This window comes from Pseudoliparis swirei, chromosome 19 (genome assembly GCF_029220125.1).
Source record: "Pseudoliparis swirei isolate HS2019 ecotype Mariana Trench chromosome 19, NWPU_hadal_v1, whole genome shotgun sequence".
Lineage (NCBI taxonomy): Eukaryota > Metazoa > Chordata > Actinopteri > Perciformes > Liparidae > Pseudoliparis > Pseudoliparis swirei.
In genome coordinates, this window is record NC_079406.1 from 115,001 (window position 1) to 139,167 (window position 24,167).

General features: G+C 53.3%; 2 protein-coding genes and 1 long non-coding RNA gene across 5 annotated transcripts in view; 2 read left to right on the forward strand and 1 right to left on the reverse strand.

The window, feature by feature from the left end:
- Positions 1 to 15,126, reverse strand: part of fam114a2 (family with sequence similarity 114 member A2) — a 22,975-nt gene extending 7,849 nt beyond the window's left edge. For both annotated transcript variants that reach the window (XM_056438734.1, XM_056438735.1), the window contains exons 1-7: positions 14,177 to 15,126; positions 7,949 to 8,048; positions 3,455 to 3,550; positions 3,285 to 3,379; positions 2,708 to 2,842; positions 2,399 to 2,560; positions 1,896 to 2,019 (exon numbers count right to left, since the gene is read on the reverse strand). In XM_056438734.1, coding sequence (XP_056294709.1) covers positions 1,896 to 2,019; positions 2,399 to 2,560; positions 2,708 to 2,842; positions 3,285 to 3,379; positions 3,455 to 3,550; positions 7,949 to 8,048; positions 14,177 to 14,425 — 961 coding nt within the window. In that variant the 5' untranslated portion in view covers positions 14,426 to 15,126. The remainder of the gene's footprint in view (positions 1 to 1,895; positions 2,020 to 2,398; positions 2,561 to 2,707; positions 2,843 to 3,284; positions 3,380 to 3,454; positions 3,551 to 7,948; positions 8,049 to 14,176) is intronic.
- Positions 15,127 to 15,146: 20 nt separating this feature from the next.
- LOC130209223 (microfibril-associated glycoprotein 3-like) lies at positions 15,147 to 19,181 on the forward strand. 2 transcript variants are annotated; one of them, XM_056438736.1, is made up of 4 exons: positions 15,147 to 15,201; positions 15,889 to 16,390; positions 17,424 to 17,695; positions 17,941 to 19,181. In XM_056438736.1, exons 3-4 carry the CDS (start codon positions 17,458 to 17,460, stop codon positions 18,624 to 18,626), a joined length of 924 nt encoding a protein of 307 aa, XP_056294711.1. In that variant the 5' UTR covers positions 15,147 to 15,201; positions 15,889 to 16,390; positions 17,424 to 17,457; the 3' UTR covers positions 18,627 to 19,181. The 2 variants fall into 2 exon arrangements, with proteins under 2 accessions (XP_056294711.1, XP_056294712.1); XM_056438737.1 differs by having other exon boundaries at positions 15,889 to 16,366.
- A 1,208-nt stretch (positions 19,182 to 20,389) lies between these two features.
- On the forward strand, positions 20,390 to 22,280 carry LOC130209765 (uncharacterized). The gene is made up of 2 exons (XR_008834696.1): positions 20,390 to 21,555; positions 21,806 to 22,280. It is a non-coding gene; the product is annotated as an uncharacterized LOC130209765 (long non-coding RNA).
- The last annotated feature ends 1,887 nt before the right edge of the window (positions 22,281 to 24,167 follow it).

Sequence of the window (24,167 nt, forward strand, 5' to 3'; positions counted from 1 at the left end):
GGCAGGTTGAATTTCCTCAGCTGCCTCAGGAAGAACATCCTCTGCTGGGCCTTCTTGGTGATGGAGCCGACGTTCAGCTCCCACTTGAGGTCCTGGGTGATGATGGAGCCCAGGAAGCGGAAGGACTCCACAGCGTCGACGGGGGAGTCACACAGGATGAGAGGGGGGGTGGGGCTGCATTCCTCCTGAAATCCACAACCATCTCCACTGTCTTCAGAGCGTTGAGCTCCAGGTTGTTCTGGCTGCACCAGGTCACCAGGTGGTCAGTCTCCCACCTGTAGGCGGTCTCGTCCCCACCAGAGATGAGCCCAATGAGGGTGGTGTCATCCGCGAACTTCAGGAGCTTGACGGACTGGTGACTGGAGGTGCAGCGGTTGGTGTACAGGGAGAACAGCAGAGGGGAAAGAACACAGCCTTGGGGGGAACCTGGTGGTCCGGGAGCCTGAGACGTGTTTCCCCAGCCTCACGTGCTGCTTCCTGTCGGTCAGGAAGTCTGTGATCCACCTGCAGATGGAGTCGGGCACGTGCAGCTGGGAGAGCTTGTCCTGCAGCAGGGACGGGATGATGGTGTTGAAAGCAGAGCTGAAGTCCACAAACAGGATCCTGGCGTAGGTTCCTGGGGAGTCCAGATGCTGGAGGATGTAGTGAAGGGCCAGGGTGTTTTGCACATAAGAATTTCACGAACCGATTATACTTGTATAAAAGGGGATGTGACAATAAAAACTTGAAACTTGAATTGAAACTTGACTGCATCGTCTACAGACCTGTTGGCTCTGTAGGCGAACTGCAGGGGGTCCAGGAGTGGGTCGGTGATGGTCTTGAGGTGTGACAGGACCAAGCGTTCAAAGGACTTCATGACCACAGAGGTCAGGGCGACGGGCCTGTAGTCATTGAGTCCTGTGATCTTGGGTTTTTTGGGGACGGGGATGATGGTGGAGGCCTTGAAGCAGGCTGGAACGTGGCATGTCTCCAGGGAGGTGTTGAAGATGTCGGTGAACACCGGAGACAGCTGGTCAGCACAGTGCTTCAGGGTGAGGGGAGACGGAGTCCGGGCCCGCTGCTTTGCGCGGGTTCTGCTTTTTGCACAGCCTGTTGACGTCTCTCTCCAGGATGGCGAGGGTCGACGCTGAGTTGATGGAGGGTGCTCCAGAGGTGTGAGCCCTGATGGGCTGATGGGCTGGGGAGGTGGGCTGATGGTCTGTGGCTTGTTGATGGGGCTGTGGGGATTGTCTCAGGACTGCTCCATTGTCTTTCAAAGCGGCAGTAGAACTCATTGAGCTCGTCTGCCAGAAGCACATTGTTCATGGAGTGGGGTGATTTGGGCTTGTAGTTGGTGATCTGCCTGAGCCTCTCCAGACAGAAGCAGAGTCGTTTGCTGAGAGCTGCTGTTGCAGTTTCTCAGAGTACAGTCGTTTAGCATCTCTCACCGCCTTGCTAAACCTGTATTTGGACTCTGTGTACAGGTCCTTGTCCCCACTCCTGAATGCCTGGTCCTTCTGCAGTCTTAGCTTCCTGAGCGCCGCTGTGAACCAGGGTTTGTCGTTGTTATAACTCAGAGGGAGAGAGAGAGAGAGAGAGACAGACACACACAGAGAGAGATAGAGGGAGAGAGAGAGAGAGAGACACACAGAGAGAGAGAGGGAGAGAGAGACACACAGAGAGAGAGAGAGGGAGAGAGAGAGACACACAGAGAGAGAGAGGGAGAGAGACAGAGACACACAGAGAGAGAGATAGAGGGAGAGAGAGAGAGAGACACACAGAGAGAGAGAGAGGGAGAGAGACAGAGACACACAGAGAGAGAGATAGAGAGAGAGAGAGAGAGACACACAGAGAGAGGGAGAGAGACAGAGACACACACTGTGTTACCTGTGTGTGTACCTCTGTCAGTGTGTTACCTTTCTTCTCGTCCACTTCCTCGTCATCAAACTCCACCAGAGAGAACGAGTCCCGGATCAGGTTCAGTTCCTCTCTGAGCTGGACCTGATCCTCCCCGGACAGCGTGGTCAGCACCGACTTCACCTAACACACACACACACACACACACACACACACACACACACACACACACACACACACACACACGCGTGATCACAAGGCCTCCTCCCGCCCTGAGGCCCTGAGGCTCTGAGGCCCTGAGGCCCTGAGGCTCTGAGGCCCTGAGGTCCTGAGGTCCTGAGGTCCTGAGGTCCTGAGGGCCTGAGGTCCTGAGGTCCTGAGGTCCTGAGGTCCTGAGGCTCTGAGGCCCTGAGGTCCTGAGGCTCTGAGGCTCTGAGGCTCTGAGGCCCTGAGGTCCTGAGGCTCTGAGGCTCTGAGGCCCTGAGGCCCTGAGGCTCTGAGGCCCTGAGGCTCTGAGGCACTGAGGCTCTGAGGCACTGAGGCTCTGAGGCTCTGGGCGTACCTTGGACTCGCTCTCCCTGGACAGCAGCTCCAGCGCCTCCAGGTGCGACAGACCCTGGAACTCATCGAACAACATCCCATAATGAGCTGCCGGCTGCTCGCCGGTGGAGAACTCTCTCTCCACCGTCTGCTGCTGCTCTCGCTCCTTCGCCTCCCTCAACACCTGCAAGACAGAGAAGAGGTCAGAGAGGATGAAGACAGGATGACATCTCTCCTCCTCCTCCTCCTTCTTGCCAGGTGCTGCAGGTCACCATCTGGGCTGCACATTCTCCAGTCTGGTCACATGACTCGTGGCTCTGGCTCCGCCCACCTGTGACAGCGTGGCGTTCCGGACCATCAGGCCTTTGGTCCTCTTGAAGCCGGGGTCTCCCTCTGCGATCACGTCCATCGTCTTCTTCCCGATGAACTCCAGAGCATCCAGCCCGCCCGTCAGCATCGTCTTCCCCTGATCACATGACCATCACCGATTCAACAAAAACAACACAATAACAACAATAACTAGAACGGGCACTCGGTAGAGGGCATACCTTCGCATATCACAAGATTGGGCATTGAATTATGAACATTTTGGCATTAGTTGCATGCCAATTGGATAGAAATGGTAAAAACAAGATTTTGACCTATCCATGACCTTGACCTTTGACCCGATTGATCCCAACATCTAATCAAATGGTCCCCGGATAATAACCACTCATCCCACTAAATTTCATGCGATTCGGTTTAAAACTTTTTTTGTGATGCGAATAACACGCATACAAATAAATAAATAAATAAATACATAGCGATCAGAAGATAAGCTTCCGCATTTTCAATGCGAAGGTAGCACCAGGTAGTGAGTAACCGGTGAGCTCAGTGTCGATGCTCCGGTGAGGACGGAGGACGCTCACCGTGCTCTGGACGGCGCTGCTGAGCGACGACAGCATCCCCATGGCTCCTCCCACCGAGCCATCCACCTCCACTGTGTCCGTCTCACTGGAGTCAGCTGCAGGACGAGGACACATCATTATACACACACACTACACACACTACACACAGCGCTACACACAACGTGCCTTACCCTCCTGCTCCTCCTCTACCTGCGCTGACAGCTCTGTGGGACTCGGGATGCCCAGAGACGTCTCGGCCTTCTCGATCACCTGCGTCAGGCCGTGACCTTTGACAAAGACACACGTCATGAGACACACGTCATGAGACACACGTCAAGAGACACACGTCAAGAGACACACGTCATGAGACACACGTCATGAGACACACGTCAAGAGACACACGTCAAGAGACACACGACAAGAGACACACGTCATGAGACACACGTCAAGAGACACACGTCATGAGACACACGTCATGAGACACACGTCAAGAGACACACGTCAAGAGACACACGTCATGACACACGTCAAGAGACACACGTCATGAGACACACGTCAAGAGACACACGTCAAGAGACACACATCAAGAGACACACGCCAAGAGACACCGCCAAGAGACACACGTCAAGAGACACACGCTATGAGACACACGTCATGAGACACACGTCAAGAGACACACGTCATGAGACACACGCTAAGAGACACACGCTCAAGAGACACACGCCAAGACACACGCTATGAGACACACGTCAAGAGACACACGTCAAGACACACGTCATGAGACACACGTCATGAGACACACGTCAAGAGACACACGTCATGAGACACACGTCAAGAGACACACGTCAAGAGACACACGTCAAGAGACACACGTCAAGAGACACACGTCATGAGACACACGTCATGAGACACACGTCAAGAGACACACGTCAAGACACACACGTCAAGACACACACGTCAAGACACACACGTCAAGAGACACACGTCATGAGACACACGTCATGACACACGTCATGAGACACACGTCATGAGACACACGTCATGAGACACACGTCAAGAGACACACATCATGAGACACACGTCATGACACACGTCAAGAGACACACGTCAAGAGACACACGTCAAGAGACACACGTCAAGAGACACACGTCATGAGACACACGTCATGAGACACACGTCAAGACACACGTCATGAGACACACGTCATGACACACGTCATGAGACACACGTCATGAGACACACGTCATGAGACACACGTCATGAGACACACGTCATGAGACACACGTCATGAGACACACGTCAAGAGACACACATCATGACACACGTCATGAGACACACGTCAAGAGACACACATCATGACACACGTCATGAGACACACGTCATGAGACACACGTCAAGAGACACACGTCAAGAGACACACGTCATGAGACACACGTCATGAGACACACGTCAAGAGACACACGTCAAGAGACACACGTCATGAGACACACGTCATGACACACGTCATGACACACGTCAAGAGACACACGTCAAGAGACACACGTCATGAGACACACGTCATGAGACACACGTCATGAGACACACGTCAAGAGACACACGTCAAGAGACACACGTCAAGAGACACACGTCAAGAGACACACGTCATGAGACACACGTCATGAGACACACGTCAAGAGACACACGTCATGAGACACACGTCATGAGACACACGTCAAGAGACACACGTCATGAGACACACGTCATGAGACACACGTCATGAGACACACGTCATGAGACACACGTCATGAGACACACGTCATGACACACGTCAAGAGACACACGTCATGAGACACACGTCAAGAGACACACGTCATGAGACACACGTCAAGAGACACACGTCAAGAGACACACGTCATGAGACACACGTCATGAGACACACGTCAAGAGACACACGTCAAGAGACACACGTCATGACACACGTCATGAGACACGTCATGAGACACACGTCAAGAGACACACGTCAAGAGACACACGTCAAGAGACACACGTCAAGAGACACACGTCAAGAGACACACGTCATGAGACACACGGCATGAGACACACGTCATGAGACACACGTCAAGAGACACACGTCATGAGACACACGTCATGACACACGTCAAGAGACACACGTCATGAGACACACGTCAAGAGACACACGTCATGACACACGTCAAGAGACACACGTCAAGAGACACACGTCATGAGACACACGTCAAGACACACACGTCATGAGACACACGTCATGAGACACACGTCATGACACACGTCAAGAGACACACGTCATGAGACACACGTCAAGAGACACACGTCAAGAGACACACGTCATGAGACACACGTCATGACACACGTCAAGAGACACACGTCATGAGACACACGTCATGAGACACACGTCATGAGACACACGTCATGACACACGTCAAGAGACACACGTCAAGAGACACACGTCATGAGACACACGTCATGAGACACACGTCATGAGACACACGTCAAGAGACACACGTCAAGAGACACACGTCAAGAGACACACGTCATGAGACACACGTGAAGAGACACACGTCATGAGACACACGTCATGAGACACACGTCAAGAGACACACGTCATGACACACGTCAAGAGACACACGTCATGAGACACACGTCATGAGACACACGTCATGAGACACACGTCATGAGACACACGTCATGAGACACACGTCATGAGACACACGTCAAGAGACACACGTCATGACACACGTCAAGAGACACGTCATGAGACACACGTCAAGAGACACACGTCATGACACACGTCAAGAGACACACGTCATGAGACACACGTCATGAGACACACGTCATGAGACACACGTCATGACACACGTCAAGAGACACACGTCAAGAGACACACGTCATGAGACACACGTCAAGAGACACACGTCATGACACACGTCAAGAGACACACGTCATGAGACACACGTCAAGAGACACACGTCAAGAGACACACGTCAAGAGACACACGTCAAGAGACACACGTCATGAGACACACGTCAAGAGACACACGTCATGAGACACACGTCAAGAGACACACGTCAAGAGACACACGCTAAGAGACACACGTCATGAGACACACGTCATGAGACACACGTCAAGAGACACACGTCATGAGACACACGTCATGAGACACACGTCATGAGACACACGTCAAGAGACACACGTCATGAGACACACGTCAAGAGACACACGTCATGAGACACACGTCATGAGACACACGTCAAGAGACACACGTCAAGAGACACACGTCATGAGACACACGTCAAGAAACACACGTCATGACACACGTCATGAGACACACGTCATGAGACACACGTCATGAGACACACGTCAAGAGACACACGTCAAGAGACACACGTCAAGAGACACACGTCAAGACACACACATCAAGAGACACACGTCATGAGACACACGTCATGACACACGTCATGAGACACACGTCATGAGACACACGTCATGAGACACACGTCAAGAGACACACATCATGAGACACACGTCATGACACACGTCATGACACACGTCAAGAGACACACGTCAAGAGACACACGTCAAGAGACACACGTCAAGAGACACACGTCATGAGACACACGTCAAGACACACACGTCATGAGACACACGTCATGAGACACACGTCATGAGACACACGTCAAGAGACACACGTCATGAGACACACGTCATGACACACGTCAAGAGACACACGTCATGAGACACACGTCATGAGACACACGTCAAGAGACACACGTCATGAGACACACGTCATGACACACGTCATGACACACGTCTAGAGACACACGTCAAGAGACACACGTCAAGAGACACACATCAAGAGACACACGTCAAGAGACACACGTCATGAGACACACGTCATAACACACGTCAAGAGACACACGTCAAGAGACACACGCATAACACACGCTATGAGACACACGTCATGAGACACACGTCATGAGACACACGTCATGAGACACACGTCATGAGACACACGTCAAGAGACACACGTCATGAGACACACGTCAAGAGACACACGTCAAGAGACACACGTCAAGAGACACACGTCAAGAGACACACGTCATGACACACGTCATGACACACGTCAAGAGACACACGTCAAGAGACACACGTCAAGAGACACACGTCATGAGACACACGTCATGAGACACACGTCAAGAGACACACGTCAAGAGACACACGTCAAGAGACACACGTCATGAGACACACGTCATGAGACACACGTCATGAGACACACGTCATGAGACACACGTCAAGAGACACACGTCAAGACACACACATCAAGAGACACACGTCAAGAGACACACGTCAAGAGACACACGTCATAACACACACGTCAAGAGACACACGTCATGACACACGTGATGATACACACGTGATGATACACACGTGATGATACACACGTGATGATACACACGTGATAATACACACGTGATGATACACACGTGATGATACACACGTGATGATACACACGTGATAACACACGTCATGACACACGTCATGACACACGTCAAGAGACACACGTCAAGAGACACACGTCATGAGACACACGTCATGAGACACACGTCATGAGACACACGTCATAACACACACGTCATGACACACGTCATGAGAGGGGGGTCCAGACTCACCCACAGTGGCCACAGTCGCGGTTGCAGTGGACAGGATGGATTTGCCCCAGCTGCCCCAGTACCCCCACCCAGCCTGAGCCACCGTGGACTCACTGGGCGTCTAGGACAGAGGACACAAGGAAGAGGGCGGGAGGAGAAGGTGAGGAGAGAGAGAAGAATGATGAGGAACAAAGAACTCTGGTTAGTGAGTTCAAACAGCAGCTTGAGGACGATGACTCTGGAAGCACCTGGACAGATAGAGCAACGGAGCCCACCAGGTGGTGTAGGGTCAGGAGGTCACGAGGGGTCAGGGAGATGGTCAGGAGGTCATTAGAGTCAGGGAGATGGTCAGGAGGTCACTAGGGGTCAGGGAGATGGTCAGGAGGTCACTCGGGGTCAGGGAGATGGTCAGGAGGTCACTAGGGGTTAGGGAGATGGTCAGGAGGTCACTAGGGGTCAGGGAGATGGTCAGGAGGTCACTAGGGTCAGGGTGATGGTCAGGAGGTCACTAGGGTCAGGGAGATGGTCAGGAGGTCACGAGGGTCAGGGTGATGGTCAGGAGGTCACTAGGGTCAGGGAGATAGTCAGGAGGTCACTAGGGGTCAGGGAGATGGTCAGGAGGTCACTAGGGTCAGGGAGATGGTCAGGAGGTCACTAGGGTCAGGGAGATAGTCAGGAGGTCACTAGGGGTCAGGGAGATGGTCAGGAGGTCACTCGGGTCAGGGAGATGGTCAGGAGGTCATTAGGGTCAGGGAGATGGTCAGGAGGTCACTAGGGGTCAGGGAGATGGTCAGGAGGTCATTAGGGTCAGGGAGATAGTCAGGAGGTCATTAGGGTCAGGGAGATAGTCAGAAGGTCACTCGGGTCAGGGAGATGGTCAGGAGGTCACTAGGGTCAGGGAGATGGTCAGGAGGTCACTAGGGGTCAGGGAGATAGTCAGGAGGTCACTCGGGTCAGGGAGATGGTCAGGAGGTCACTAGGGTCAGGGAGATGGTCAGGAGGTCACTAGGGTCAGGGAGATAGTCAGGAGGTCACTAGGGGTCAGGGAGATGGTCAGGAGGTCACTCGGGTCAGGGAGATGGTCAGGAGGTCACTAGGGTCAGGGAGATGGTCAAGAGGTCACTAGGGGTCAGGGAGATAGTCAGGAGGTTACTCGGGTCAGGGAGATGGTCAGGAGGTCACTAGGGTCAAGGAGATGGTCAGGAGGTCACTAGGGTCAGGGAGATGGTCAGGAGGTCACTAGGGTCAGGGAGATAGTCAGGAGGTCACTAGGGGTCAGGGAGATGGTCAGGAGGTCACTCGGGTCAGGGAGATGGTCAGGAGGTCACTAGGGTCAAGGCGATGGTCAGGAGGTCACTAGGGGTCAGGGAGATGGTCAGGAGGTCACTAGGGTCAGGGAGATGGTCAGGAGGTCACTAGGGGTCAGGGAGATGGTCAGGAGGTCACTAGGGTCAGGGAGATGGTCAGGAGGTCACTAGGGTCAGGGAGATGGTCAGGAGGTCACTAGGGTCAGTGAAATGGTCAGGAGGTCACTAGGGTCAGGGAGATGGTCAGGAGGTCACTAGGGTCAGGGAGATGGTCAGGCGGTCACGAGGGGTCAGGGAGATGGTCAGGAGGTCACTAGGGGTCAGGGAGATGGTCAGGAGGTCACTAGGGTCAGGGAGATAGTCAGGAGGTCACTAGGGGTCAGGGAGATGGTCAGGCAGGTGGTCACTAGGGCTTAGGGAGATGGTTAGGAGGTCACTAGGGTCAGGGAGATGGTCAGGAGGTCACTCGGGTCAGGGAGATGGTCAGGAGGTCACTAGGGCTCAGGGAGATGGTCAGGAGGTCACTAGGGTCAGGGAGATGGTCAGGAGGTCATTAGGGTCAGGGAGATGGTCAGGTGGTCACTAGGGCTTAGGGAGATGGTCAGGAGGTCACTAGGGCTCAGGGAGATGGTCAGGAGGTCACTAGGGCTCAGGGAGATGGTCAGGAGGTCACTAGGGTCAGGGAGATGGTCAGGAGGTCACTAGGGTCAGGGGGATGGTCAGGAGGTCACTCGGGTCAGGGAGATGGTCAGGAGGTCATTAGGGTCAGGGAGATGGTCAGGAGGTCACTAGGGGTCAGGGAGATGGTCAGGAGGTCATTAGGGTCAGGGAGATAGTCAGGAGGTCATTAGGGTCAGGGAGATAGTCAGAAGGTCACTCGGGTCAGGGAGATGGTCAGGAGGTCACTAGGGTCAGGGAGATGGTCAGGAGGTCACTAGGGGTCAGGGAGATAGTCAGGAGGTCACTCGGGTCAGGGAGATGGTCAGGAGGTCACTAGGGTCAGGGAGATAGTCAGGAGGTCACTAGGGGTCAGGGAGATGGTCAGGAGGTCACTCGGGTCAGGGAGATGGTCAGGAGGTCACTAGGGTCAGGGAGATGGTCAAGAGGTCACTAGGGGTCAGGGAGATAGTCAGGAGGTTACTCGGGTCAGGGAGATGGTCAGGAGGTCACTAGGGTCAAGGAGATGGTCAGGAGGTCACTAGGGTCAGGGAGATGGTCAGGAGGTCACTAGGGTCAGGGAGATAGTCAGGAGGTCACTAGGGGTCAGGGAGATGGTCAGGAGGTCACTCGGGTCAGGGAGATGGTCAGGAGGTCACTAGGGTCAAGGCGATGGTCAGGAGGTCACTAGGGGTCAGGGAGATGGTCAGGAGGTCACTAGGGTCAGGGAGATGGTCAGGAGGTCACTAGGGGTCAGGGAGATGGTCAGGAGGTCACTAGGGTCAGGGAGATGGTCAGGAGGTCACTAGGGTCAGGGAGATGGTCAGGAGGTCACTAGGGTCAGTGAAATGGTCAGGAGGTCACTAGGGTCAGGGAGATGGTCAGGAGGTCACTAGGGTCAGGGAGATGGTCAGGAGGTCACTAGGGTCAGGGAGATGGTCAGGCGGTCACGAGGGGTCAGGGAGATGGTCAGGAGGTCACTAGGGGTCAGGGAGATGGTCAGGAGGTCACTAGGGTCAGGGAGATAGTCAGGAGGTCACTAGGGGTCAGGGAGATGGTCAGGCAGGTGGTCACTAGGGCTTAGGGAGATGGTTAGGAGGTCACTAGGGTCAGGGAGATGGTCAGGAGGTCACTCGGGTCAGGGAGATGGTCAGGAGGTCACTAGGGCTCAGGGAGATGGTCAGGAGGTCACTAGGGTCAGGGAGATGGTCAGGAGGTCATTAGGGTCAGGGAGATGGTCAGGTGGTCACTAGGGCTTAGGGAGATGGTCAGGAGGTCACTAGGGCTCAGGGAGATGGTCAGGAGGTCACTAGGGCTCAGGGAGATGGTCAGGAGGTCACTAGGGTCAGGGAGATGGTCAGGAGGTCACTAGGGTCAGGGGGATGGTCAGGAGGTCACTAGGGTCAGGGAGATAGTCAGGAGGTCACTCGGGTCAGGGAGATGGTCAGGAGGTTACTAGGGTCAGGGAGATGGTCAGGAGGTCACTAGGGTCAGGGAGATGGTCAGGAGGTCACTAGGGTCAGGGAGATGGTCAGGAGGTCACTAGGGGTCAGGGAGATGGTCAGGAGGTCACTAGGGTCAGGGTGATGGTCAGGAGGTCACTAGGGTTAGGGAGATGGTCAGAAGGTCATTAGGGTCAGGGAGATGGTCAGGAGGTCACTAGGGTCAGGGAGATGGTCAGGAGGTCATTAGGGTCAGGGAGATGGTCAGGAGGTCACTAGGGTCAAGGAGATAGTCAGGAGGTCACTAGGGTCAGTGAAATGGTCAGGAGGTCACTAGGGTCAGGGAGATAGTCAGGAGGTCACTAGGGTCAGGGAGATGGTCAGGAGGTCACTAGGGTCAGGGAGATGGTCAGGAGGTCACTAGGGCTCAGGGAGATGGTCAGGAGGTCACTAGGGTCAGGGAGATGGTCAGGAGGTCACTAGGGTTAGGGAGACAGTCAGGAGGTCACTAGAGTCAGGGAGATGGTCAGGAGGTCACTAGGGTCAGGGAGACAGTCAGGAGGTCACTAGGGTCAGGGAGATGGTCAGGAGGTCACTAGGGTCAGGGAGACAGTCAGGAGGTCACTAGGGTCAGGGAGATGGTCAGGAGGTCACTAGGGTCAGGGAGATGGTCAGGAGGTCACTAGGGTCAGGGAGACAGTCAGGAGGTCACTAGGGTCAGGGAGATGGTCGGTCACTAGGGGTCAGGGAGATGGTCAGGAGGTCACTAGGGTCAGGGAGATAGTCAGGAGGTCACTAGGGGTCAGGGAGATGGTCAGGGAGATGGTCAGGAGGTCACTAGGGCTTAGGGAGATGGTCAGGAGGTCACTAGGGTCAGGGAGATGGTCGGTCACTAGGGGTCAGGGAGATGGTCAGGAGGTCACTAGGGCTCAGGGAGATGGTCAGGAGGTCACTAGGGTCAGGGAGATGGTCAGGAGGTCATTAGGGTCAGGGAGATGGTCAGGAGGTCACTAGGGTCAGGGAGATGGTCAGGAGGTCATTATGGTCAGGGAGATGGTCAGGAGGTCACTAGGGTCAAGGAGATAGTCAGGAGGTCACTAGGGTCAGGGAGATGGTCAGGAGGTCACTAGGGTCAGGGAGATGGTCAGGAGGTCACTAGGGTCAGGGAGATGGTCAGGAGGTCACTAGGGCTCAGGGAGATGGTCAGGAGGTCACTAGGGTTAGGGAGACAGTCAGGAGGTCACTCGGGTCAGGGAGATGGTCAGGAGGTCACTAGGGTCAAGGAGATGGTCAGGAGGTCACTAGGGTCAGGGAGATGGTCAGGAGGTCACTAGGGTCAGGGAGATGGTCAGGAGGTCACTAGGGTCAGGGAGATGGTCAGGAGGTCACTAGGGTCAGGGAGATGGTCAGGAGGTCACTAGGGTCAGGGAGATGGTCAGGAGGTCACTAGGGGTCAGGGAGATGGTCAGGAGGTCACTAGGGTCAGGGAGATAGTCAGGAGGTCACTAGGGGTCAGGGAGATGGTCAGGAGGTCATTAGGGTCAGGGAGATAGTCAGGAGGTCACTAGGGTCAGGGAGATGGTCAGGAGGTCACTAGGGGTCAGGGAGACAGTCAGGAGGTCACTAGGGTCAGGGAGATAGTCAGGAGGTCACTAGGGGTCAGGGAGATGGTCAGGGAGATGGTCAGGAGGTCACTAGGGTCAGGGAGATGGTCAGGAGGTCACTAGGGTCAGGGAGACAGTCAGGAGGTCACTAGGGTCAGGGAGATGGTCAGGAGGTCACTAGGGTCAGGGAGATGGTCAGGAGGTCACTAGGGTCAGGGAGACAGTCAGGAGGTCACTAGGGTCAGGGAGATGGTCAGGAGGTCACTAGGGTCAGGGAGACAGTCAGGAGGTCACTAGGGTCAGGGAGATGGTCAGGAGGTCACTAGCGGTCAGGGAGATGGTCAGGAGGTCACTAGGGCTTAGGGAGATGGTCAGGAGGTCACTAGGGTCAGGGAGATGGTCAGGAGGTCACTAGGGTCAGGGAGACAGTCAGGAGGTCACTAGGGTCAGGGAGACAGTCAGGAGGTCACTAGGGTCAGGGAGACGGTCAGGAGGTCACTAGGGTCAGGGAGATGGTCAGGAGGTCACTAGGGTCAGGGAGATGGTCAGGAGGTCACTAGGGTCAGGGAGATGGTCAGGAGGTCACTAGGGTCAGGGAGATGGTCAGGAGGTCACTAGGGGTCAGGGAGATGGTCAGGAGGTCACTAGGGGTCAGGGAGTTGGTCAGGGAGATGGTCAGGTCACTAGGGCTTAGGGAGATGGTCAGGAGGTCACTAGGGTCAGGGAGATGGTCGGTCACTAGGGGTCAGGGAGATGGTCAGGAGGTCACTCGGGTCAGGGAGATGGTCAGGAGGTCACTAGGGGTCAGGGAGATGGTCAGGAGGTCACTAGGGTCAAGGAGATAGTCAGGAGGTCACTAGGGTCAAGGAGATAGTCAGGAGGTCACTAGGGTCAGGAGATGGTCAGGAGGTCACTAGGGTCAGGGAGATGGTCAGGAGGTCACTAGGGTCAAGGAGATAGTCAGGAGGTCACTCGGGTCAGGGAGATGGTCAGGAGGTCACTAGGGTCAGGGAGATGGTCAGGAGGTCACTAGGGTCAGGGAGATGGTCAGGAGGTCACTAGGGTCAGGGAGATGGTCAGGAGGTCACTAGGGTCAGGGAGATGGTCAGGAGGTCACTAGGGTCAGGAGGTCACTAGGGTCAGGGTTAGGGCTGTCGTTGCTGTCCCTTGTTCTCTGTATTCAACGCAGTCTGAATCCTGAGAACATGTCATCATCTGTGTGGGATGAACTCGTCTCACCGGGGGCTTCGCCGGCTGCTCCTCGACTCTGGGCTCCTCCTCAGCTCGGGCAGCAGGCTTCACGTCTGGTCTCCTCCTGGCTCTCCTCGTCGGGGCCACGTCAGTCGAGTTGTCGGGGACTGACGGCGAGGAGCCGGCGGCGGGCGTCTCTACAGGAGAGGCCTCCTGAACCTCCGGCGCCGCCTCCGGAGCCTCTGTCGCTTCGCGGTCGGACATCTCGACCTCTTCGGACTCAGGACATGCCTTCATGAGAAGTAAATATTATTATGATATAAATGATCCAACAGAGACGTGTTTTGGAAGTTAACTGAAGATAACTGAATGTTTGATGTGAGAGTGTTTGAACAAACTCATTATTCCTCAACGCGTTCCTTCAGGTGGTGACTTCCCTTCAGACCAGTGGTGCCGTACATTTCCCAGAATACATTTCAACACACAAGAAACAGCAGATAACTGCTCTGCAGTTGTTTATCTGGACAGTATCTTGGAGAGTTTAAAGTCCAGTCTCGGTTTCCTGGAACCCAAACTAATATTTTATTCTGTGAATACAAGCAGGAATTGATATTATGAGAATAACGACCCATAACCCAGTAAACATTACATTCAGATTGTTAATAACACATTCTACTGCATCGTTGCACATTAATATTAGTTAACTAACTGCTATTCCTCAATGCACGTTACGTCTCTAGTGTTTCAGTAAGCTAATGACAACATAGCAAGACGAGCAGGAGCGTTTAGAAGTTACTTAATCAACTTAATGTGAACAAAACAACGTGACGAACCTTCTCCCTGTCACAGCTAGCCGTCAGCGCGACCCGGCTAAGCTGCGAGCTTCCGTCCCAAACTCAACAGCGATATCGGTTTTATCTTCTTTATTTCATTGACAGCTGAAACAACGTCGTTTAGTGCCCCAGTAAAGAGTTTAATGCGTGTCTGATTCTGTTTTCTCCACAGATTAGCCACGTCACTTGTTTTCACCCACCGGGTCCGACAGATGGTACTGTTGAGCAATAGGGCTTCCGGTGAGCGCCTTCAGAATAAAAGTATTATTTTAGAACGTTCACGCTCCACAAAGAAAAACCGTACTGCAACATGCATCACGGATAAATCGTAGATTTTATTTTTACAATTAGCGATACCTGCAATGTGTGTTATATATTTTATATTTGCCCGTTATTTTAATTTTCTCAAGTGTGAGCGGCATTACAATATTATTTTGAAAGGAAGACCTGCCAGACTATTGGGCTTCCTCTAAGAAATACAGCTTGATCTATCCCGTTGCCAGTCAACTTCCGGAACAGTGACGTTAATAATATAAACTTCCGGTATATGAATACAAAACGAAAAGAAATAAAAAGATTAGAATATTACGTTTTTGGATTATCTTTCATTTCTATTTTCAAAAGTTGAGAATAACATCAATTCCTTCATCCACAAAAAATTGCATTAAACAAAAAATTGTATAAGATGAATATAACACGATCTAAATCTAGCCCGTCTCACAGTTGAAGACACCTTTTATTAAATGTCTATTGTGATTCATCAATCCACATGTTTTGTTTACGATTAATGACATAAATAAATATTGTTTACATTCTCTAATAATACATGTAACTGGATACAAATGCATAAATAAAAATCATTGGATGTCAAAACTAGACGAACATATGTTATCATCATATATTTAACATGAACGATATTTAATTTAGCGCTGATTACGCAACCCGAAACCACCACCTGCACCTGTGAGGGAGAGACAGAAGAGGACACGCCCACTCTCACGCGCTCACTCACCAGGAAGTGAGCGGCCGAGCTGAGCTGCTCCGGACCGAGCGGCGGATCAACCTCCACCTGAGCGGCGTCACAACGCGGAGGCCACGCGGAACAACCTCCACCTGAGCGGCGTCACAACGCGGAGGCCACGCGGAACAACCTCCACCTGAGCGGCGTCACAACGCGGAGGCCACGCGGAACAACCTCCACCTGAGCGGCGTCACAACGCGGAGGCCACGCGGAACAACCTCCACCTGAGCGGCGTCACAACGCGGAGGCCACGCGGAACAACCTCCACCTGAGCGGCGTCACAACGCGGAGGCCACGCGGAACAACCTCCACCTGAGCGGCGTCACAACGCGGAGGCCACGCGGAACAACCTCCACCTGAGAAGATCCACGAGACTCGGCCTCGGTGCGTTTGGTCGCGTTTCAGCAGGTGAGGTTCCTCAGGGCCAGACTAGTGGCGTGACAACGTGGCACCGTGGCGTGACAACGTGGCACCGTGGCGTGACAACGTGGCACCGTGGCGTACAACGTGGCGTGACAACGTGGCACCGTGGCGTGACACCGTGGCGTGACAACGTGGCACCGTGGCGTGACAACGTGGCACCGTGGCGTGACAACGTGGCACCGTGGCGTGACAACGTGGCACCGTGGCGTGACAACGTGGCACCGTGGCGTGACAACGTGGCGTGACAACGTGGCGTGACAACGTGGCACCGTGGCGTGACAACGTGGCACCGTGGCGTGACAACGTGGCACCGTGGCGTGACAACGTGGCGTGACAACGTGGCACCGTGGCGTGACAACGTGGCGTGACACCGTGGCGTGACAACGTGGCGTGACACCGTGGCGTGACACCGTGGCGTGACAACGTGGCGTGACAACGTGGCGTGACAACGTGGCGTGACAACGTGGCGTGACACCGTAGCGTGACAACGTGGCGTGACAACGTGGCGTGACAACGTGGCGTGACACCGTGGCGTGACAACGTGGCGTGACAACGTGGCGTGACAACGTGGCGTGACAACGTGGCGTGACACCGTAGCGTGACAACGTGGCGTGACACCGTGGCGTGACACCGTGGCGTGACAACGTGGCGTGACACCGTGGCGTGACAACGTGGCACCGTGGCGTGACAACGTGGCACCGTGGCGTGACAACGTGGCAACGTGGCGTGACACCGTGACGTGACACGTGGCGTGACACGTGGCGTGACAACGTGGCGTGACAACGTGGCGTGACAACGTGGCGTGACACCGTGGCGTGACACCGTGGCGTGACAACGTGGCGTGACACCGTGGCGTGACAACGTGGCGTGACACCGTGGCGTGACACCGTGGCGTGACAACGTGGCACCGTGGCGTGACAACGCGGCGTGACACCGTGGCAACGTGGCACCGTGGCGTGACAACGTGGCAACGTGGCGTGACAACGTGGCACCGTGGCGTGACAACGTGGCGTTGCAGGTTTCCGTCTCATGAGCTGAAGCTGCATCCCGACATGGCCCCGCCTCTTCAACGCCACGCGGGCCGCCCGCTGCTCGCCGTCCTGCTGCTGGCCGTCTGGACCGCAGGCGGAGCGCCGACCGGGCCGGAGGCGTCCGGCGCCCCCTCCTTCGACCCCTCTGGCGGGACCGTGGTGGCGAAGGAGGGCTCCAGCGTGCTGATGGCGTGCAACGTGTCCGGAGGCCTGGAGGACGTGACGTGGTTCAGCAACAGAGGGCGGCGGCTTGTCTCGGGTAGGAGGAGTCGACCTCTGACATCAAACAACCGACTCATTAAACGTGTTTTCAAACAAAGGTCACAGCACTTCCCATCATGCATTGCGTTGCCTCTCCTTATGAGACGACCTGCTTTCATCTCGTGTTCATCTGGTCGTTTTATTTAATCTCTATTCATAATCATTTAGAAGGAAGCAGAATGTTTTCTCTGATGAAGACGACGATGAAGATGACTCGTTCCTCACGCGTCTCGTCTGTTTCAGGTGGGAAGTGGCTCCTCCAGGAGAACGGCGTCCTGAACATCACGGCCGTCTCCTTCGAGGACCGCGGCCGCTACACCTGCGTGGCGCCCGGCGCCCGCCGCTCCGGCGTGACGCTGCGCGTGGCGCCCGCCGCCAGCGGCCTGGGCCTGTACTATGTCGTCGTGTGCCTGGCGACCTTCGCCATCATCATGGCGCTCAACGCGGTGCGCCTCTGCATGGTCGGCAGCCACCTCAAGAAGACGGAGCGCGCCATCAACGACTTCTTCCGCACCGAGGGCGCCGAGAAGCTGCAGAAGGCCTTGGAGGTCGCCAAGCGCATCCCCATCGTCACGAGCGCCAAGACGCTGGAGCTCGCCAAGGTCACGCAGTTCAAGACCATGGAGTTCGCCCGCCACATGGAGGACCTGGCCCGCAGCGTGCCGCTGCCGCCGAGCATCATGAGCTGCCGCGCCTCCACGGAGGAGGTCTCCGAGACCGGGCCCTCGGCCTCCAGGAGCCGGCACGCCATCGGCCCGCCCTCCTCCTCGGAGGGGGGGGAGGGGCCGCTGCTGCTGCGTGGGGGGGGCGGCGACGTCAAAGTCTCCGTCCACACGGAGTCCGAGAAGATGGTCGACGCGCAGGACGCCGACGCCGGGGCGAGCGTCCTCCTGCCGGGCGCACACGTCTCCTACGAGAGCAACATCTAGGAGACATCGAGGAGACAATGAGGAGACAATGAGGCGGCATCGAGGAGACATCGAGATCGAGGAGACAATGAGGACACAATGAGGAGACATCGAGATCGATGAGACATCAAGGAGACAATGAGGAGGTCATCGAGGTGACAATGAGGAGGCATCGAGGAGACATCGAGATCGAGGCGACATCGAGATCGAGGAGACAATGAGGAGACAATGAGGAGACATCGAGGAGACAATGAGGAGACATCGAGATCGAGGAGACATCAAGGAGACAATGAGGAGACATCGAGATCGAGGAGACATCAAGGAGACTATGAGGAGGTCATCGAGGAGACAATGAGGAGGCATCGAGGAGACAATGAGGAGGCATCGAGGAGACAATGAGGAGACATCGAGGAGGTCATCGAGGAGGCATGGAGGAGACAATGAGGAGACATTGAGGAGACATGGAGGAGACAATGAGGAGTGTTGGTGTGGTGGCAGTCAGACTGTCTCCATGACGTCTCGTGTTCTCTTGTGATTTATGAGCTTGAAGGTAATAAAGTCACCGGTCAAAGTGCAGCTGCTTCTCTTGTCTTGGGGCTCAGGCAGCAGCTCTGACGGCTGCATATTCACATGTGTATATATATCCACATCTGAATATATACATTCATATGTGGATATATACATTTATATGTGGATATATACACATATGAATATATACATTCATATGTGGATATATACATTCATATGTGGATATATACACATATGAATATATATAGCTGAGCAACAACCAGCCACCGGGGGGCGCTGCCGAGCAACAACCAGCCAGAACGGGTTCATCCAACTGAACCACACAGGATTTGAGACGTTAATGACACTTGATATGATGAAGATGAGGGCTGAGCTGTTAATGACACACGTACACACGCAAACATACACACTACACAGATACACACAGGGAGGAGACATCCAGAGGGAACGTGGTGAGCTGTGACGTCAGACAAATGAGTTCACATGGAAAGGTGACTGTGAGTGTGTCAATCTCACTGTCTGTGTGTGTGTCTCTATCTCACTGTCTGTATCTCTGTGTGTGTGTCTCTATCTCACTGTCTGTATCTCTGTGTGTCTCTGTGTGTGTGTCTCTCTGTGTGTGTGTGTCTCTATCTCACTGAGTATCTGTGTGTCTGTGTGTGTCTCTCTGTGTGTGTGTGTGTGTGTGTGTGTCTCTATCTCACTGTCTGTCTCTCTGTGTGTTTTCTGAGTCGTACATCAGTCTCCAGGGCTCGGGGTGACACAGTGAGGCTCTCCCAGAAGGTCTCCATCCCTTCATCATGTTTTATTTTATGGGTCCATAATTCATTGTCTTCGTCTTCAGGGCAGGTTTATGCAGGAGAGACGCAGTAATTATTCATTAATTACTTTACATAGATTCTGAATTGTAAGATTGTTGATTAAGTTCATATATATGTATAAATATATATATATTTACTTGTATAAAGATATATATTTATACGTATATATAAATATACGTATCATCTTCATCGTTGGGTTGGCTGAACATTGATGGCTCCATTGACTCTTTCTCTCCAGAGGTTAGATGTTCTTCTGCTACAGAAAGTTAAGAGTGATGATGGTGATGATATATTTAAATATATATATCTATTCCACTACTTGTCTCCTCTAGTTCAACGTTAGCTAAATGTAATTTAATGTGACGTTCCTCGTGTCAGAGAGATGAAGGCCCCCCCCCCCCCCCCATGTCTCCCTGACAACGTCTCCGCCTCCGCTCTGTCGTGATGCTGGTGATCATCACACACACACTGATGGAGCCAGGTAGACGGGGTCCAATTAGCGGCGCGGCGCCTCCACCGTCTCCGGTTCTCCTGGCGCCGTTTTGTTCTTTTAAACTTGATTTAACTCAAAACTCAAAACTTCTTGAAAGAAGAGAAAAATGCTGAAAAACTGCAATTTCCTGCTGCCACGCGCCGCCATATATGTATATACGTATATACATATATACATGTCTGTCTCTGTCTGTCTGGGTGTCGTAGATACGCAGCGTGGGTAGCGGCTTGTGCATGGAGATCAAACACTTTGTGTCGGGGATAGGGTTGGGTACCGGAAACCCGGTGCCAATATGGTACCGGTTCCAATACAACCGGTATTACCCGGACCGAAACGCAACGCACATTTCGGTGCTTCTTTCCGGTGCCTGAGCCGATTGAAATTGAAAAAAACTATTGTTGTGAACTTCTCAGGTGACTCCGCCCTGTCAGCAGGTTGAGCCTCTCATATGTAACTCTGACAGCGGAGGCGTGGCCGTGTGTGACTGTGAGCCCGTGTGGAGCACAGCAGCGTCAGGCTGGACGACGGGGAGACCGTCACCGGTCCCCCTGAACACGGGGAGACCGATGATGACGAGCAGCCGGAACTCAGATTAGTACCGGAACGTTGATTGCAAGCAGGCCCGGGGTGGGTAATCGGGAGAATCGGGAGAGTTCCCGGTGGGCCGCTTCACTTCTGGGCCGGTCGAGAATTGTATTTGTTGACATTTGTCACGTTCGTCCATCTTCTCTTAAAGTGGGCTACACACGTTCCGCATTCTGACAGCACAGCCTCTGCATGGGTTGTACCATGCGAGGAAGTTCACCCCTCCCAAATATTAGAGTTGGTTCAGTCCATTATGGAACCAACCAATACAATTTGGGAGAGGAGCACTTCCTAATCGAGTTGGTTCGGCCCTTCGCCGTCTTTTCCAAAAAGTTTTCTCAGCTCCTGATAGCTGGGCCGGCCCGACCGCAACGATACGCGTCAGGGAGGATGGACGGGAGGAAGAGGGCCGGAGGGGCTGGAAAAGCCAGGTTGAAAAAAAGAAAGGCATTGGAGGAGGATGCTGCCAAATGTGCCAAGCTTACAGATTTATTTACAAGAGGACAAACACAAGTGGCAACTGGTAAAGAGAGACAAAGGCCTAATGATTAGCAACATAACTATTCGGCTAACGTTGTAGCCTTGATTAATATCATTGTAGCGTTGTCAACCTATTCACAAGCAAAATATTAAATTGAATTACAATATTAGCCTTTTTATATCACCCAACATATGGCGATCCATAGACTGCAAATATTATGGAAATATTGATCTAAACTATTGATATTGATTTTGAAGTATGCAATAATATGACTCTTAATTTTTCTTTGTAGCTTCGGAGCAGCAGATAAGAGTCTCCTGCTGAAGATGATGAGCCCGACATTTGCAATGAGGCCATGACGACAGGGACAGGTAGAGAGGATAACAGAGGAAACTATATGAATTAAAGTTATATATTCTAAGAAAGAGCAGTATATGACAGTACTTGATGAACCAATATGCATTGTTTGCTCAGAAGTGGGTGTAGTAAAGGAGTAAATCACCACTATATAATACTCATGCAGAAAAATGATAATGACAATGACCATGACAATGACCATGCCAATGACGGCCCCCCATGAGGTCTCACTACAACAAATCTGGCCTACTGCCTCATCTGAGTGACACCCCTGCTACGCCCTTCTGCCTTTTTTAATGTTATGCATATTTTTTGTTAACTTCTCATCTTAAGTGGATTATTATTGTTGTATTTAACCTTTACATTATTTGTTGGACCATGGTATTAATAAAAGAACTACAGGATAGTAAGTGCTGAACTGTTGTTTCATTTATCCAATTTCCACTACCATGAAAAAAGTGGGCTGGTCTTGAGCCTGAAATTCCCGGGCTGAAAAGTGGCCCCACTCCGGCCCGGATTGCAAGTCTTGCATTCATAAAAGTAGCCCAAGAAATAATAAATTAGCCATTATAACCATGCTTAAGCTAGCTCGTAGCTAGCGTTAGCTCGTAGCTAGCGCTAGCTACGAGCGTGACAGTCTGTCAGCAGATGTGTTGGTGTCCAGCGGTCCCGGCTGTTTACCCGGTGTTACCGGGAATATAATGACGGAGGAATAAAGACCGTGGGGCGTCACTTTGTTTCAGTGTAACTCTCGCTGTCAGAAGCAACACTTTATTTGTCACGTGTCATCTTCAGTCCCTCTGATTGGTTGTTCTCTTTGCCCATCAACAGTGACAGGATTAACCCTATAAAGTCTACACATGACAATACATATCACATATAATGGAGAACATTGTGTATGTTAACAGTCTGATATCCGTTGTGTGTCAGTGCTCCATGATAACGGCTTCTACAGGGAATCTGGCCAAAGAGGTTTTTAATGTCCTCATTGTGCGTTTAAAAAAAGTATCGGTTCAGGCACCGTTTAGGCACCGGTATCGTTTTAAAAGTACCGGTTTAGCACCGGTATCAGAAAAAACCCAAACGATACCCATCCCTAGTCGGGGAGTCCGGTCCACCTGGAGAGCTGCGTGAAGGGGCGGGGCCACGGGTAGGTGAGGGTCGGCCGGCACACCTTGAAGAAGGTCTGCTTCAACGCCGTGTCCCACAACAGCCCCGTGACGCTCTACGACTGCCACGGCATGAAGGGCAACCAGCTGTGGCGCTACAGGGAGGTAGGCTCTCCGCCACGGTGCTGCTGCCGCCGGCCGCCATCACCTCTCAGTTCATGAGTCAGTCAGCATCACGGTGACCACCTGGGAAACACCTAGTTACATGGACCTGAAGATGCATCGACAGATGTGGTCCTACCGAGGGGTAGATGATGAGGGCTGAGGGGTAGACGTCGAGGGGTAGATGTCGAGGGGTAGAGGATGAGGGGTAGAGGATGAGGGATAGAGGATGAGGGGTAGACTATGAGGGGTAGAGGATGAGGGGTAGAGGATGAGGGGTAGAGGATGAGGGGTAGACTATGAGGGGTAGAGGATGAGGGGTAGAGGATGAGGGGTAGACTATGAGGGGTAGAGGATGAGGGGTGGACGATGAGGGGTAGAGGATGAGGGGTAGAGGATGAGGGGTAGACTATGAGGGCTAGAGGATGAGGGGTGGACGATGAGGGGTAGAGGATGAGGGGTAGATGTTGAGGGGTAGAGGATGAGGGGTAGAGGATGAGGGGTAGACTATGAGGGGTAGAGGATGAGGGGTAGAGGATGAGGGGTAGATGTTGAGGGGTAGAGGATGAGGGGTAGACTATGAGGGGTAGAGGATGAGGGGTAGACGTTGAGGGGTAGAGGATGAGGGGTAGACTATGAGGGGTAGAGGATGAGGGGTAGAGGATGAGGGGAAGAGGATGAGGGGTAGAGGATGAGGGGTAGACGTTGAGGGGTAGACGTTGAGGGGTAGAGGATGAGGGGTAGAGGATGAGGGGTAGAGGATGAGGGGAAGAGGATGAGGGGTAGAGGATGAGGGGGAGAGGATGAGGGAAGAGGATGAGGGAAGAGGATGAGGGTAGAGGATGAGGGGTAGAGGATGAGGGGAAGAGGATGAGGGGTAGAGGATGAGGGGTAGACTATGAGGGGTAGACGTTGAGGGGTAGAGGATGAGGGGTAGAGGATGAGGGGTAGAGGATGAGGGGAAGAGGATGAGGGGTAGAGGATACGGGGTAGACTATGAGGGGTAGAGGATGAGGGGAAGAGGAT

Excerpts from the sequence above, each read along its gene's own strand:
- LOC130209223 (XM_056438736.1), top strand. The coding sequence starts at position 17,458 with ATGGCCCCGCCTCTTCAACGCCACGCGGGCCGCCCGCTGCTCGCCGTC. Across the intron at positions 17,696-17,940 it reads AGGGCGGCGGCTTGTCTCGG|GTGGGAAGTGGCTCCTCCAG; the intron begins GTAGGAGGAGTC and ends CGTCTGTTTCAG.